Genomic DNA, 16,321 nt, shown 5'->3' with positions numbered 1-16,321 from the left:
CCCCCTATACCTCTGACCTGTACCCTTATTATCCCTCTATTCCCACCTTTTACTGCTCATCCGCCCTGTCTAAATTTCCTTTGTGTTTTCCACAAACTTTGCAACGTCCACATTGTGGCCTTCCTCCTTAATTCTACTCTTTGTTCATCCTTTACTCTTCCAACGATTTCCCTCCGCTATCCCTGCCACTCTGCATCTTTCTCCTTCTCCTCCTGGTTTCGTTTGTCCATCACGGACCTTGTAGAAGAGATCAGGAATTATGGACGCCGAAGACTTCAAAACCTGCCTTATCTCCGTTGGTTACAACCTGGTAAAGCCACGAGCACCCTTTAAGTATGAATATTTGTTTGCGTGTAATTAATGTGACCAGTCGGAAGTGGTAATGGATAGACGCAACCTTCATGTTATGTCTTATTGTTTCAGATTTAAAAAGATGGTATATTTTCCAAACTGCTCCATTTAAGGAATGTATTAGAATGCATAGTGATGCAAATTCAACAGTACCTTGACTAAATGTAAAAATGCGGAACAAGTTATGTTTCTGAGTGCAGAATTCCTGCCCCTTGCTGTGCGTTTTTTGTGTGTTTTCGTGGGGACTGTCACCAAGGCAACTGAGCCTCACAGTTCCTCTCTGTTGCCACCAGGGGGAGAACGAGTTCTCCCGCATCATGAGCATAGTGGATCCCAACCGGATGGGCATCGTCACCTTCCAGGCCTTCATTGACTTCATGTCCCGCGAGACGGCCGACACGGACACCGCCGACCAAGTCATGGCCTCCTTCAAAGTCCTGGCGGGGGATAAGGTACGGCCTTGTTGTTGTCCACATTTACTTTTAAAGTTGCTGAACTTTAAAAGTAACTCTGAGCGCAACAGAGCAAAGTGCAATAATAAATACTAAATACAGCAGCACTTTGCACTTTAATTACTACAGTCACTTTTTAAGATGTTGTATTGTCTGTCCAGTCATGTGTCCTTCCCGCGTGTCCTACGATGCTTTGTTCATCGAATCGTGTTTCTATGTTAATTTTTAGAATGTTTTTTTCTGTTACATGTTTGTGTTGTTAAGCAACACATCAGTGTGTACTATTCAATTCTCTATAATGACGCAGAGTAGAAATTCCCATTGTAGATTAAGCTCTATTTGGCCAAAAGATGAATATTTAATACACGTTTAGGGTAGCAGAAAAGAGACAAAGAAATGAAGAAGCACAAATAAAAAAACTGGAAAAAGGCTTAGAAGCACATTTAAAGCTTTATAAATTAACAATGAATCGAATGATATTTTTATGTGAAAGCATCACCTGTCTCTGCAGCGCTACAGAGCTATTTAGCATCTTTCAGGTCGTTGCTTTGGTTTACCCTCATAAGTGTCATTGTTGGCATGAAACGCAGCTGTTTCAGTGGATTAACTCTCTAATAAAACCAGTGTTGGTTACCTGTCCAGCACCAAACAGCACCAGTCACCAACTAGCTGATTAACATAGTATAGCATTTAGCAGCTAAAGACACAGATGTTTCCTTCAGGAGTTCTTGGAGGCCAAGACCGATCTGAAAGAATAAATATTAGTCTTACAATCATCAGGTGGCCAGAAACGCATATGTACAGTATGTGAAAAGTAATGTTTGCCATATCAAACTAAATGTCATTATGCTGTATGATGTGTATCTAACATCTTGTTTCCACTGTCTCCAAGTGGCCAAAAAATCAGTAGATGCAAGATTTGAGATGTCTTTTAAGGAGCCTGTTTAAATCTATTGACAGCCAGAAAACTCTCCAGCTGCCAGATTATTCATTAAGTCACTTATGTCCTACACAAAATGTATTTTTAACCACTAAATGACAGAAATAAGAATCCAGTTATACTTTCTTGATGGTACTCACACATGTGATAGAAATGGAGCAACAAAGACATCTCATTGGACTTCTTTTCCATGTTACCTTGACTTTAGTCTGCCAACTGCAGAGAACAATATCTAAGTCTCTTTGGCTTACCAGTTTGCCTTTCTTCACAAACCACTCATTTTATTCCAGCACTCATCAGTTGTACAATGCCCTCGACCGTAAAATGAGATGAACGTGTCTGAAAGCGCCATTGCCCTGCAGAGATGTAATAGTAACAACTCTTTTACATTACAGGGTATTTTTAGTTAATGACAAAATAAGTTTTAAAACAAACGAAAAGCAAACTCTATTTTTGATTTGTCACATCCAATTTGACCGTACAATGTAGTGAAGTTGAATTACTGCATTTAAGCCATCCTAAGTAGCAGTGGACAGCTAAACCCACCGCGTCCGGGGAGCAACTCAGAGTTCAGTGCCTCGCTCAGGGACACTGGCATGTGGCCGGAGGAGCCTGGGATCCATCCACCAATCTGGTGGTTAAGGAGCGACCCCTCTATCTGCCTGCCACAAGCCACCCTACCTATGTATACATATTCAAATATTAAACCAAATCTAAATCCAGACACCTGCTCTTTTATAATAATGAAAGATGGCGGCACGGATAGACGCAGCAGCTGAGTGCTCCAGAAACTCTGTGTGCGGATGCAGCCTGTATGGATGTGTACAGGGCTAACTGAGTCAAAAGTCACTTACTCTCATGTTCATTGACTGGGATGACTGGGCACAAGTTTATTAACATACTGTACATACGTAGTGTGTGTATTTATTACGTTAATTACTTTTAATATTCAGGTGCGGCTAAGCAAAGTTCGTTGTACACAAGCTTGTGCAATGACAATACACTCTATTGTATTCTATTAAGCTCATTTTATTCCCACAATTTCTCACCATCTGCTCCTTCTGAATATACAGAATGTGTTAATGGCATACAGCTGCTTTTATTGGCATTAAAAAATATCTATTTTATTTTTCTCCTCCTTGACAGAATTACATTTTAGCTGATGAGCTGCGCCGGGAGCTGCCTCCAGACCAGGCGGAGTACTGCATAGCCCGCATGGCCCCCTACACGGGCCCCGACGGCGTGCCCGGAGCCCTCGACTACATGTCCTTCTCCACGGCTCTGTACGGAGAGAGCGACCTCTGAACACTCTGTCAGTCGTCCTGACTCGGGACCACCAGCCTACCCGCTCTGATCACCGCCACATCCCCCGTCTGCTCCCCTTCACCAAACTTCTGTCCTACTACGCTCATTTTTTGTATGTTTCTGGCCTTATCTTTTTTTTTTTTTTTTCATCATCCTCTGTCTCCTCCTCCTTCCTCCCACCGCTCCATCCTCATCACTGCTCCCTCACATTCTGTCTCCGTTGTATTTGCTTCCCAGCTCTCCAGGATTACAAAGAGGGAGAGAGAAAAAAAATGCTTGTTTTTATTTTGTTGTCATTGTTTTTCTTCATCAAATGAATAAAGTTAACATATTTTATTATACTGAACAAAAAAAGGTATTTTTCTTCACCTGATTGAAAATAACAGACAAAAATTGTAATAAAGAAAAATTGCTATACTTTTTCTTCTTATTAATGAATTTACTTTGACAGTTTGTGCATTTATCTGACTCTGAAAATCAAATGCCTATATCCTAAACTGTATGTAGCCTATGTAGTCCGTATATCCCTCGGTCCCTGGAGCAGCAGGAAACCGGACCCACACTCATTGAAATGATAATGGTGGCCTAAGTACTCGCACAAGATAGAAGTGATTACATGCGTCAGAAGATGGAATTGAGGAAACTGGAGAGGATATGGTAGTGGTCTTTTAACCTATCTTCTGAGTGAAATATGGGGGGACATTTTTCTTCAGGTCAGCTCTGTTCTGTTAGGAGTTTAAGATCATGATAAATCAGGATTATGCACGTTTTCTTATTTTGTCCCACAGAAAAACTATGCTATACTTTATCTTTGGGCCTCTCAACAAAATAGGGTCTCCAGATTTAAGACAGGTGTTTTCTTAAGGCCTACACATCATTTCAGTGTATTCCATTTAGTGGTGCATACAGAATCTACACACAAATGTGTAATTAAGTTACAACAAAGTAATTGCCATATAGTGAACCTGGAGAATGAGGGTCTTTGGCGCAACTGCCATACCACCAAGAAGAAGAAGAAGAATTTGGCGCCATGAGGCCCAGAGGTTGTTAACCACGCATTGGTTCCTCCCAAAAAGCTACTGTTGTAGCACCTGCCCACATGCTGCATCCACCTCGGTGGAAACCATCTGAATGGGTCAACAGACGGGAGTCTAACTGCTGCAAAGATGGTAGGAAAACATCAAAACATGTTCTATGTCATGTAAAAATGGTCAGCAGTTGTGTGAAGTGTAACGTTATGTGCTCGTTGGAAAAGACCAATGTAGAAGGTGGGAATGTGTTTGAGAGACAGCAAGAAACGAGGACAAGGCACGACAGACGAACCGAATTAAATATCACAAGGAGAGTACTCAGCCACAACGGGTGGAGTTTTGACATGTAGCTAACAAACACATTTTAATACAACTAATAATACTTCTTTCCCATCGCCATCCCTGAGCCCGACACAGACAGGAACCTTCAATCGCGTCTTCACAATTCTCCGCACAGTTTAGTGCGGCGGACCTATTCCGGAAGCGTCTCCAGGCTGTTTAACTAACTGTCTATGGCGGTGACCTGCTTGGTGTTTTCAGCAGTAAAATGGGCTTGTAACTGGAGAGAAGAAGCATGTTTACCTTAAAGGCTTTACAGAAAAACAAAACGGTCAAATATGGAATTCCTATGCTTGTAAGTGTCTTTTATTTTAACATATTTAACTAACGTTGATAAGTTGGGTAGCTAGCTAACAAGTTACCAGTGTCATGAAACGTAACGCTGCTCAGAGCGAGTTATTTAAGTTAACCGTTAATAATACAGTCTAATTATATCGTCCATAAAGTTGTATCTTTTTCTTTTTAAATCCCTGTTTCATTCCAAATGAACATTGTCGTGTTTAAATGGTAAGAGCAGAGAAGTATAAGAGAGGTTGTCCATATGGATGGGCTTTAAAGAAATGTCTTCATTACACTCAGTTGCCAGTTTATTAAATACTTCTTTTGCACCACGTGTTGCTATGAAACTGTGTGGATACCCTTGTCTATGATTATGAATCACAATCTTTCTCTCTAATGCTGTTTACACCTACTTTCAGATTAGTAAAAAACAACAACTACACTTTCAGATTTGTGTAAATTTCCTATTATTTTCCCAACCAGACCACATCAGAAAGGTCTAGATAAAAATATTGTACAATATTTGGACAACCTTACACCTCAAGACTCCTGGACATTTTTTTACTTTTTACTTTTTACTAAAGTGGGACTGTCTGGATGTGAAAAAAAGCAGTGAAGTCACCTTTTTCGTGTTTTCTCAAATAGAAACCGTGTGTTTTAAAACTTGATAAGAAGTTGAGTGTATAAAGGCTTAGAGCTAGACCTGATGGTCTAAGAACTTTAGGAGGAGGAAAATCCAGTGAAATCATCTAAAAAGAGATTTCACAAATCCAAAAGTGGGTTTTGAGCAGCATTGAGGCTTTACCCAGGAACACCGTTTTGTAACAAAAACCGGAGCAACTTTAGCTCAATATTGTCCCTTAAGTTTCCCTTAACCTTTCCCTTAAGTGGCCAGTCGGAAGCAGCTAGCTTCAGTGTTGTCAGCCCTGCTACAAACCCAAGGATGTCCATATAGGTTATAATGTTCAGTTTCTCTGAAGTGTTTTTAGAGAGGTGTATTTTCAGCCTAATGCTTATTTACAAGGCTCCACAGTCATTTGTGTTGCTGTTAAATTGTACTGCACAGTTTTGATGATCATTGTTTTTTGTTACATAAGAAATGCTAAAACCACAACTAATTAGCAAAGGTTTTCATGTTTTACTGGGCACTAGTGTTACTGAGATGTCATGTCCACGTTATTCTGAAGTAACTGGAACTTTGTTGAAGCGAATGCTCTGCAGTAACCAAAGTATTTAGGATTAAATGAACGATAGACAACATGTGTACTCTGCATGTTTTTCAGTTGCTTGTAGTTGGAGGTTCGTTTGGCCTGCGAGAGTTTACACAGATTCGCTATGATGCACAGAGGATCAGAAAAAAGGTTTGTTTGGTTACATTTCTTTTGTTTTTTTCTTAATTGAACAGTGAAGTACTTACAAACATAAGCGTACAAAGTCTTGTAGAGGATGTGGATTCAATCAAACTACATGCCAGGGAATATAATATTCTACCTTAAAGAAGACAAGGGAACAAATGAAGTAATGAAAATAAAAAGACTATGGTTTAATGTACAAATGTAGAAGAGTAGTAGTAGTAGAATTTTTGAACTCATGAATAAAACACCAAGCACATAAAAGACCAAATTCAGAACAATTAGAGAAATCTACACGCATCTGTTTTTCCATCCTACTGGACTGCAGCTCTCTCGGTGAATAGAAAAACTAGAAGGAAGATAGATAGAAAGATGTATAGATATTTATTGTTCCCAAAAAAGGGAAATTGTGGTGTTAGAGCAGCTTATAATATACATACATATACATGAAATATTAATAGGAATAAAATATAAGAACAAATAATTGAATATATACAAGATGGGAATAAAAAAATGTGCAAATGCTAAATTAGTAGTAGTAGTAATAAAATGTAAACAGACCAACTATGCAGGTTGCACTTAGTGCAGTATTGTGGTGTCTCGGAGTCTTATCTAGAAACCAGTTGACGGAGGGTGTACTATTTCTCCAGTCGCTACAGTGAAGATGCGTCTTACATTAGCCTATAGATATTTGATGGAGAGTTGCTTATGATAAACGTGCCAGTAGATTAACATTTCCTCCACCACAGGAACCCAGTGGAAGGAACCACTCCCATTGTCTCTGTACAGCCAGTGTGCAATGACTCCTCCCAGTGGTTAGACGATTAATTGCACACAAGGATCATGGGTTTTCTAAAGGGGACAGTGTAAAAATAGCCAACGTATAGAGATGTTTGGGACTGTCTGCCAAGGCTGTTTGGATCTCCCAGTGCAATGCAGTGTGGTATATGTGAGGCTTATTTATTAATTAGAATTAGATAGGATTGTCTATCCATCATTACAGACACTGGAGGCATACAGCACAGCACCGACAGGCTTTTCTAACGCGTTTAGTGAGTCAATACAAGAGAACCAGCTCTAATAATTCCTTAAATGACAGACACGATTCAGTAGAATTGACAGAAAGACCAGCCCTTTATTAGAAGCTATTGCAATGTGATGAGCTGGCTGCGAGGGGCCGGAGCTGTTTTGTGCTATTTTGCTTTGACAAACGACGATGTGGGTGGGAGCCAGATGGCGCGGGCATCTTTTCTTATTACTGGCCATGTGAAGCACCACTGGACTGTGGATGACGGCGGGGGAGGGAGGCAGCGTGCATGGGCAGCAGCCCCCAACACGACTCGGTCTGTTCTGACAGGGCCTGTGTGTGTGTGTGTGTGTGTGTGTGTGTGTGTGTGTGTGTGTGTGTGTGTGTGTGTGTGTGTGTGTGTGTGTGTGTGTGTGTGTGTGTGTGTGTGTGTGTGTGTGTGTGTGTGTTTCTTTCTTACTAAGAGCTGTCATTATCCTATTCCGTTATGTTCTTACAGATATTTGCCCACTTAAATCGTTAAAACCGCTGTGAGGGTTAAGTCACTGTATGATCCAATTAGTATTTTCCATTCAACGATGTTATTTAGCCTGCAGAAGAGATGAACTTCACGCTCTTTTGTCTTCCCTGTCCAGGATTTGTGCGAGTTGTCTTCACCCCTGATGCTCCCAGTTAGGCTCTGAGGTCTAGCCTTGTGGCAGACAGTTGGAGAAATGCTAATAACGCCTCCATAGAACTGTAGGTGTCATTCAAATTGCTCAGGCTATTCATTTCCTGCTCTAAATGCTGCAAAATATTCTAGATATTTTATTTGCAGTAGTAGTGTAAGTGTAATTAAAAATCAATCATGGAATTTTGAAAGGCATCAGTCACCGGAGTTACCGCTGCGTTATTGCTGTGAAATATTAGAACTCATTAGAAATAATGATTCAGAATGGGATTCATTTCAGGCCTATTCTCAGGCTAAATCAATTTGAATTGCAAAACTCAGATAGCTCCATTGGACTTGACTCTCTCTCCCAAAACCTCTGACACATAATCATTTGCATCTTTACTAAACCTGGTGATGTCAAATGAAGCAGAATAAGTTAGAGAGTAAAAACAGGTTACATGTTACACTGCTCTCTTTTTATATGTAAGGCATTCTTAATACAATTTAAATAAATCAAATAAAAAAAAAATACAGATACCGGCGACCAGTATCAGCGATACTGGCATCAGAACATCTCTAATTTTGATACTAGAGATGTTCTGATACCGACTGCCAATACAGCTGTTACAACATAATAAAACATATGACACACTAGTATCGGATCAGTACTCGGTATCGGCCGATACACAAGTTCAGGTATCAGAATCGGTACCGGGGAAACACCAAATGGTATCGGACCATCTCTATTTGATGCCCACCAAATGGATCTCCCAAACTTTTTATCTCCATTGAGCTCTTCCTTACTGTCATATGTTTTCATTGTCTCCATGTTGTTGTGAATGTGTGACTTTCTATGAGAAAGCTCTGTATTGTAACAATTTTCTCTCTCTCTCTCACTCACACTCACACTCACTCACAGCTGGATCCGTCACTGGAAGCCAAAGTAAATGTCCAGAAGCAGTCAGCCATGCTGGAGGAGGAGTATGAGGTAAGGAGACACAGGCTGGGCACCCGAGGGCGTGGGGTGAGGGGGGGGGGGTAGATGAAAGAATCTAACTGGTGTTGTCCGTCTGCAAGAAAGTGGAGCTGGTCCACAATATGTGCTTGACACACGGGTGTCCTCAGAATGCGAGACATTTTAAAAGGTGTGTAGAATCGACACACGTTGTCATGGATCCTGTAAAACCCGCAGCCAGGTTAGAGGGAAACACGGGGATTGTATTTGGAACTTGATACGTCATCATTATTAACCTCGTTTAGTAGAATATTGGGAATGCAATTCTTAAACAATCTTTAATAACCTTAATACATTATAAAATCAAGTGTTCATTTATTTAGGTTATTAGTAATTCAGCAAAATGATCTAAGTAATATAGCATGGCCCAGATGTCTTCTACTATTGATCAGTTGAGTTTTTTTTTCTTTTTTCATACTAACAAGAACAGTCAATACAGTTGTAATGTTTAGAGATTATCTGCACAAACTCTTGCTGTTTGATGAATGTTAGGGCTGCACGACACGAGGAAAATATCGAATTGTGGTTCTTTTGACTGACATTGGCAGCACAATGATTCATGATATAGGAGGGAATGATCATTTTTGTATCATTTTCATTGAAAAAAATATCAATTTAAAAAATGATTGATTACAGTGTGATCTATGTGAGGATCAGTACCAAACAATAGCACCACAACACTTCATTCCGATTGGATAGTACACTAGTCCGTGTTGCCATTTTGATAAAATTGCGAAGAGCGTATATGGATAAAAATGGGGTCAACTGCACACAGTCTCTCCCTGAAGGCAGGTGGTTTCAGAAAGTTCCAGAAGTCCGACCCGCGCCTCCTAATCCTCCTAATCAGAAAGATGTTTGGTGAGATGAGCTGAGCGAAGCTGTTCTCCAGTCCGACAAGCCGTTGTGGAGAAGCATCCTGGCAGCCTAGCTCCTGCCTCCTCTCACCCTGCATGACATGCCAGATGGTTCTAATTTTCCACACCGGCACGATCCTAGTACATTAAGTAAAATGAGAAGAAAACAAAATCCTAAATTGACTTTGAAATGTTGTCTTATGTTCATGTAAGAACACAAGTTCATGTTTTTAGAGTTGAAATAATCCTGTACAGTTTTCAGTGGGGCTGGACAATTAATATATTAAATCAATATCGTGATATGAGCCGTGTAACGTTGGACAGCCAATCAGCAGCATTGTACGATTTTGATAGAAGCCTGCTGTGTGCCTATTAGCTCACTGACGCTGATGAGATTTACTCCGTTTCTCGGGATTGAATGACGAGGCATTTTTGATAAGCTATAGAGGAAAGTTGATTGGTGCCTAAAACATATTGAAGCTTGGTTCCCAGCCCTAGCTGCATTACAGCAGAGTGACATGATTTTCTAACTGTTCTGTTATTTGCCTTGAACTACTTAGTTATTATATCCACATTATTGCTGATTATTTATTTTAAAATCTCATTGCGTTAATATTTTGTGAAAGCACCATTAGTCAACCCTACAATATGGTTGTAAAGACAACATTGAGGTATTTGGTCAAGAATCTGGTGCCGTCCGATTTTCTCCCAGCCCTAGTTTTCTGAGTTGAATCTGTGACTGGTCAGATGGTGAATTCCTGAAGTATGAAACCTTGTCCCCCTGTGTTGTTTTTCTCCTTTCTGCAGAAGTTGAAGGAGGTGAATTTGGAGGAGTGGAGGAACATCCGCGGTCCCCGTCCCTGGGAGGACTCCAGGGAGTACCAGGAGCAGCAGCGCGCCAGGCAGAATAAAAAGGACTGAGGCCCAGCGGGCTGCACACGCGCACACACACACACACACACACACACACACACACACACACACACTGTAGCAGTGCGGACCAGACGGGAATGAACCGAGGCTCCACAAAGTTTATCTCTCTAAGATTCTATGGACACGATACAATATTTACTGATATCTTAAAGTGTATCTGCGTGGGTCTGCGATCGATACCAGACGTGATCAGAAAACAAAGACAAATTATGTACCTTTTAATGTAAAGAACAAAAATGAAGGGGAAATATTGAAAAATAAAGGGTCATCTTTGAGACCATATGTGACTATGCTTTCACCTTGCATGGATAATATTGGATTGTGGCATATCAAAAAGATATAATGATCCAGATCTAAGTATTGTTACACCCCTAACTGAGACCCCAGCAACCCAGGCGCTGCAGCCTCAGCACGTGGACTCGACCTCTATGGCCCTGGTCTGTGTCGGACTTTAAAATTTGCACATTGTTTGTAACCAGTTGTAGTCTCTTCTGGTTGTAACTAGTGCTGTCAAACGATTCAAATATTTAATCGCATTATGTCATTGTTAACTTGCAATTAATCACACATTTTTATCTATACCAAATGTCCCTTTTATTTAATTTTGTCCCTTTAAATTTTTCGGGGCATTTTAATGCTCTTATCAACATGAAAAGTGGATTTCTTTGAGCAGAATTGGCATCAGCTGTGTGCTTGGCCGTCAAGTGGTATTACAGACTGGACGGGCTGTGATGATGGCTCAGTTCACAACGACTAAACACCCAGATCACTTTGGTCTTGTCAGTGGAACATTTGGCAACTTTTTAAAAGTAAACTTTCCATCCAGAATCTTTTTGGCGTCCACTTTGGCGTCTCATGCTCTCCATCCCCTCAAAACGTAACGTTACTACTCTGTGTGTGCAGCTGTTAAAAAAATTGACGCCGTTAAGATGAGTTTGTGTTACCGCCGTTAATAACACATTTAACCGACAGCACTAGTTGGAACACATTCAGGACTACAGTTAATTAAAAGGATGCCACATGAGCTCAAAGCCTTGAAATAAGTTCAAGGTGGGTCTTTTAAGCAGTGTGCAATGGTTCTTATTGTTTCATACACATAAACATAACCCAGTCACCTGTTGGTGAGTTATTCTCCACTGTGATCAGGAGCTAGTTGTAAACAACCAGTAGGTGGCTGTGTGCAGCTGCACCTTACCGCACACACAGAAAGCATGGTAGGAACAACATACAGCAGTGTATGATTTCCATGTCTCAATAAATTATTTTCTATTGATCCAAATGGTTACTTTTTTACTTTCATTTAGTTTTTGACAAAAGCTCGTGGACGTGGTGAGTCTTTGTTTACAACAGTATAGCATTGATTTACCAGTTGAAAGTATAAAAGAATAAATAACACAACGGTCCGGCCTTTTCCTCAGGCTTTATAGGTCTCGACAGTAATCTGTTTCTGTGACAGTTATTACTTTGCAACGCCGTGGATTTATTACCTTTTTTATAATGGAAATAGTATTACCTTTTGCTCCTTTCTTTTAGTTTGTTCTACAAACCGAACGAACACGATTTTTTTTGCGGCAAGTCTTCAGATTGTACATATGAGTAATGTTTGGCTGACTGACAGATAATGTACAGTATATGTACTGCCTTACCTCATTCAGTTGTGAAATGGAATGTAATGAATATTCTTCAGGACGAGAGCTGTGGATGAAAATGTCCTGGGACACATTTTCTGTAATCACATTTTTTCTGCTTATGATTTTGAGTCACATTAATAACCAGTGTTCCTCAGGCTCGAGAATGTACTGCACACAAACGGCTCATGTGAGGATTATCATTTTTTTTCCCATGCACAGGTTGTACGGATGGAAATCTTCCTGCTTTGTCGTTGCTTTTCTGAGTGTCGGGCCGCTCTGCCATGAAGCAGCATTTCCCTCTAATCCGGCGTACAGATTAGTCACGTAATTTGTCACAGGAATGGCAGATCAGATCAAGCCTTTTTCATCGGCCTGTGTGTTGATTAATAAAAATGTCTGGTGAATTCTTCTGTTTCTGAAGAAGCCACTCTAAATGTAGAGCGGCCACGTGTTTATGCATCTGTAATCTTAGAGGTCAATCACACAGTTATTATGGATGCTCCACAGGCCGGCCCCTGGGCTGTTTGGGATTGCTGTCTGAAAATCCGAACCACAGCCAACTGTGGGAAAGGACAAACATTGAGTTTGATAGTTGATGAGCCAATCGGAACTGGACTTAGAGGGACGTGGCTTCTGCTGTAAGGTGAGCTGCAGAGGTGGATGAAGTGTCAGACTTAAGAATCCGTCTGGATAAAACGCAAAACACTCACAGGGACAAAGTGTATGCCTTTTTTTTGCCAGTTTTACCATATTCTGCTGATGAAATGTTAAGTAAAATGATCTTATTTGGCCACACCTTTAACTAGAAAGTATATTTTACTTCCTCAAGGTCTGGTGGAAAAGGTATTCCGATTCTTTACTCAAGCAAAAGTACTAATACCACACTGTAAAAATACCATGTTACAAGTAAATGACCTGCATTGAAAATGTGCTTAATGTATTGAAAGTAAAAGTCTGTTTCTATGCTGAAAAATCCTCACATTTTAGAAAGTTGAAACCACCTGTCAATCAAGTCTTTAACCCTCATGTTGTCCTCAGGTCAAACTGACCCGTTGTCCCTTATCAGTGTTCTTTTTAACTACCCAAAATAACATGCTTGATTCCACACCGCTCTTTGGGGTGATTTTTGATGAGTAATTTTGGGGCGTCTTATTCAATTTTATAGCATTTGAAACAAATTGAAGTGCTTTTGAAATAGTATTGAGTAACAGTTGACATACTCCAGTCTGTGATTATCCATCAACATCCATTCCTTTAATTTTTGTCTAAATAATTCATAATATCTGCTTTTCTAACTCAAACGATAGGTATAATTTCCTATAAATGAGGTTTATTGACCATAAATTCCTAAAATAACTGAACTAAAGTTAATAAGTTAGGGTAACGTAGTGTTGAAAATATCAAAGAAAGTGACAAACATTGAAAAAAAGCATCAAAGGTTTTGGAAAAAAGGAGAAAAACGTAAGGAAAAAAAGTTAAAAACATTGATTAAAAAGCGTCAACAAAATTGATTTTCAATTTTGACGGGAGACAACACAAAGGTTAATGGTTAATCATTCCAGCTGGACTTGAAGAAAAATACTGTATTTTATAAACTACTGCTGTGTTTTGTGCAAAAATCTTAAGAGTTACAGTAGAAAGTAGCATGAAAAAACAAATTAAGTACAAGTACCTCTAATGTGTACTTAAGTAAGAGTACTTGAGTGAATGTACTCCGTTACATTCCATTGCTGCAAAGCTGTGTGTTGGTGAGCCATCTGTAAACTCACTAGCCACGCAAAGCCAGACGGCCTGGCATCTTGTCCATAGAGTCACCTTCTGATGAGCCATGTGACGGAGACTTTAGAGCGCCGAGGTGAAGATGTTACACACTGCAGTTCTTTTGTGGAGATGCAGAACAGGTGTAGTCGTCAGAGGCCTCGCTATCGGAAGCGAGCCACCAGGATGCATAACAAGTTGGAGTCCTAATTTGAAGAATGCTCGCCCCCTTCACGTGCTGTTCAATGTTTAATTAGAAAAAGCAAGAAAATGCGATCAAATTGGACATGGGCTGAGAAAAGAACAAATCAAATTCAATATTCACAACTTTATTCTACGGACGGGAGAACTAATGAGGTCTTAGAAACGAGAATCATGTAGCTGGTTTGAAAATACGGCTTCTGAAACACAAAATAACTAATCCCTACAATCTTCCAGGGGCCCTCTCCAGCTCCGTGGCCCCTGGATCATTCAGATTTCCCCTCTAATGCGCGGCCCTGGGAGTTGGTGTTCCTGCTGCCAGATTCTCCCAGCTCTAGTGTGTCTGCTCTCAGTCTTTTTGGCCCTTGATGAATGAAAAGTCCCTCCTCCCAAACACACTCTTACACACTCCAGATGAAGATTAATTACCACCGGTATTATCTCACAGGAATACATTTCTCACAAAGATTAGAGACATGATTATTCCGTTCCACGAGCAAAATACAAAATATTTGACCACATTCTGTGAATGGGCTCCCCCGGGGAATCCTCGACCCAGGTGGGCAGCCAATGTGATGTATTTCCTTCTTAGAAACCAATAGGCTGTCACTTGTGGATTGGAAAGGCAGAGTAGAGAAACCCGCGAGCATTGACGACAATGCTTGAGTTCAGCTCTAATATGTAATGTGTTTTGAAAAACTTCTATTTAGTTATTAATCCCCTTTTCCAGATAGGAAGCAAAGCCAATGACGCTGTGGTCAGTGAAAGCCTTAACCTTCACTTAGGCCTTGGCAATATATCAATATATAGATATTGTGATATGAGACTAGACATCATCTCAGATTTTGCATATATCGTGAGATGACATAAGAGTTGTCTTTTCCTGATATTTAAAGGCTGCATTACAGTAAAGTTGTCATTTTCTGAAATGACCAGACTGTAACTGTTCTATTATTTGCCTTACCCATTTAGTTATTATACCCACATTACTGATGTTTATTTATCTAAAATAGAAGTGTGAAGATATTTTGTTAAAGCACCAATAGTCAACCCTAGAACATCGCCGCAACATCGATAGAGGTATTTGTTCAAGGATATCGTGATATCTGATTCTCTCCCTATCGCCCAGTACAGCCCTACCTTCACTACATCTACCGACTCCCTGAAATGTCACTAAGAGAGCTGCAGAATCAAATGCCAAAAAAATAGACCTATTCTACATGGAGGAGGGAAGAAAGTGAGCGGAGAAATGGTCTCTCTCTCTCTCTTTCTCCCTCTCCCTCTCTCATATCATGTCTATAAATAGACAGACGCTTGGCAGCTGAGGGGTAGTCCACGCAGAACAAATGCACCCCCTGGCTGTTTCACTCCATTCCCCACATAATGAGGCAGACAGAACGCACACAGATCGCCGCCGTCACTTCCACTTTCCCCAGGACTGAGGCAGGGGCCACACGTTGCCATGGAGACGTGGCTGTTGGGCAGAGCCCCCCCCCCAGCCATAGATGCTTCTGTTTCGACAAGCAAGCCAAGCCCCTCAGACGAGCTGACCCCTCCGTTGTATCATTCCCCTACTTTTTATCCTCTTCCCCCTTCTTCCTCTCTTTCATTCAGCACCATAAGGCACGGGGAGATGAGTAGATGAGAGTGGAGTCCAGTGTCCTACACTCGTCTTCTGGGCACTGTGTCTCTTATGTAATGGAGTCAGTGTGGTATCCCTCTCTCACCCATCTTCCTCTACAAATATATTCCAGACCAGTGAGCTACTGAATGCTCAGCTCCAATAGCTGCAGCCGCAGAAGGGGCTCTCTCCATTGATGAGCTTTACTATGCTATGTGTACAAATACTGCTCTCTGTGGATATTATTTGAGCCAAAAGTACATACAGTGTGAAAGCTTGGCACCGGACTCTTTTCCATCTGCATTGCACTCTGTATATTTATGGAGATGGCAGGGTTTTATTTGAGGAGAGGATGTATTAGTGCACTGTAGTCAAGGTTATGGTGCGTTATATGAAGGGTACCAGCTCTTCTCTGTATGATTATATGCACATATGATGCATGTATGTCTGCATGATGGGTTGCATGACGGTGACGGTGTGTGGCCATGCCAAAGGAAGCAGCTACAGTGGTGTGAAAAAGTGTTTGCCCCCTTCCTCATTTCCTGTTCCTTTGCATGTTTGTCACTCTTAAGTGTTTCGG

At 40.8% G+C, this 16,321-nt stretch overlaps 2 protein-coding genes across 5 annotated transcripts in view; both read left to right on the top strand.

Moving 5' to 3' along the window:
• actn1 (actinin, alpha 1) overlaps positions 1–3,431 on the top strand; it is a 61,793-nt gene extending 58,362 nt beyond the window's left edge. For both annotated transcript variants that reach the window (XM_034857581.1, XM_034857580.1), the window contains exons 19-21: positions 245–310; positions 645–803; positions 2,890–3,431. In XM_034857581.1, the coding sequence (XP_034713472.1) occupies positions 245–310; positions 645–803; positions 2,890–3,048 (384 nt within the window). In that variant the 3' untranslated portion in view covers positions 3,049–3,431. The remainder of the gene's footprint in view (positions 1–244; positions 311–644; positions 804–2,889) is intronic.
• Positions 3,432–4,117: 686 nt separating this feature from the next.
• On the top strand, positions 4,118–10,628 carry LOC117935441 (cytochrome c oxidase assembly protein COX16 homolog, mitochondrial). 3 transcript variants are annotated; one of them, XM_034857634.1, is made up of 5 exons: positions 4,118–4,217; positions 5,981–6,058; positions 8,648–8,716; positions 10,405–10,521; positions 10,571–10,628. In XM_034857634.1, exons 1-4 carry the CDS (start codon positions 4,215–4,217, stop codon positions 10,516–10,518), a joined length of 264 nt encoding a protein of 87 aa, XP_034713525.1. In that variant the 5' UTR covers positions 4,118–4,214; the 3' UTR covers positions 10,519–10,521; positions 10,571–10,628. The 3 variants fall into 3 exon arrangements, with proteins under 3 accessions (XP_034713525.1, XP_034713523.1, XP_034713524.1); XM_034857632.1 differs by lacking the exon at positions 4,118–4,217 and adding an exon at positions 4,512–4,713; XM_034857633.1 differs by lacking the exon at positions 4,118–4,217 and adding an exon at positions 4,512–4,713 and having other exon boundaries at positions 10,405–10,532; positions 10,575–10,620.
• The last annotated feature ends 5,693 nt before the right edge of the window (positions 10,629–16,321 follow it).

This window comes from Etheostoma cragini, chromosome 20, assembly GCF_013103735.1.
Source record: "Etheostoma cragini isolate CJK2018 chromosome 20, CSU_Ecrag_1.0, whole genome shotgun sequence".
Lineage (NCBI taxonomy): Eukaryota > Metazoa > Chordata > Actinopteri > Perciformes > Percidae > Etheostoma > Etheostoma cragini.
The sequence above is the reverse complement of the archived record's forward strand: the minus strand, read 5'-3'. Positions and strand labels throughout refer to the sequence as shown.

Bases quoted from the DNA above. Each gene is read 5' to 3' on its own strand.
- LOC117935441 (XM_034857632.1), top strand. From the start codon at position 4,654: ATGTTTACCTTAAAGGCTTTACAGAAAAACAAAACGGTCAAATATGGA. The intron at 6,059-8,647 runs GTTTGTTTGGTT...ACTCACTCACAG, and splicing joins CACAGAGGATCAGAAAAAAG to CTGGATCCGTCACTGGAAGC. The intron at 8,717-10,404 runs GTAAGGAGACAC...TCCTTTCTGCAG, and splicing joins TGCTGGAGGAGGAGTATGAG to AAGTTGAAGGAGGTGAATTT.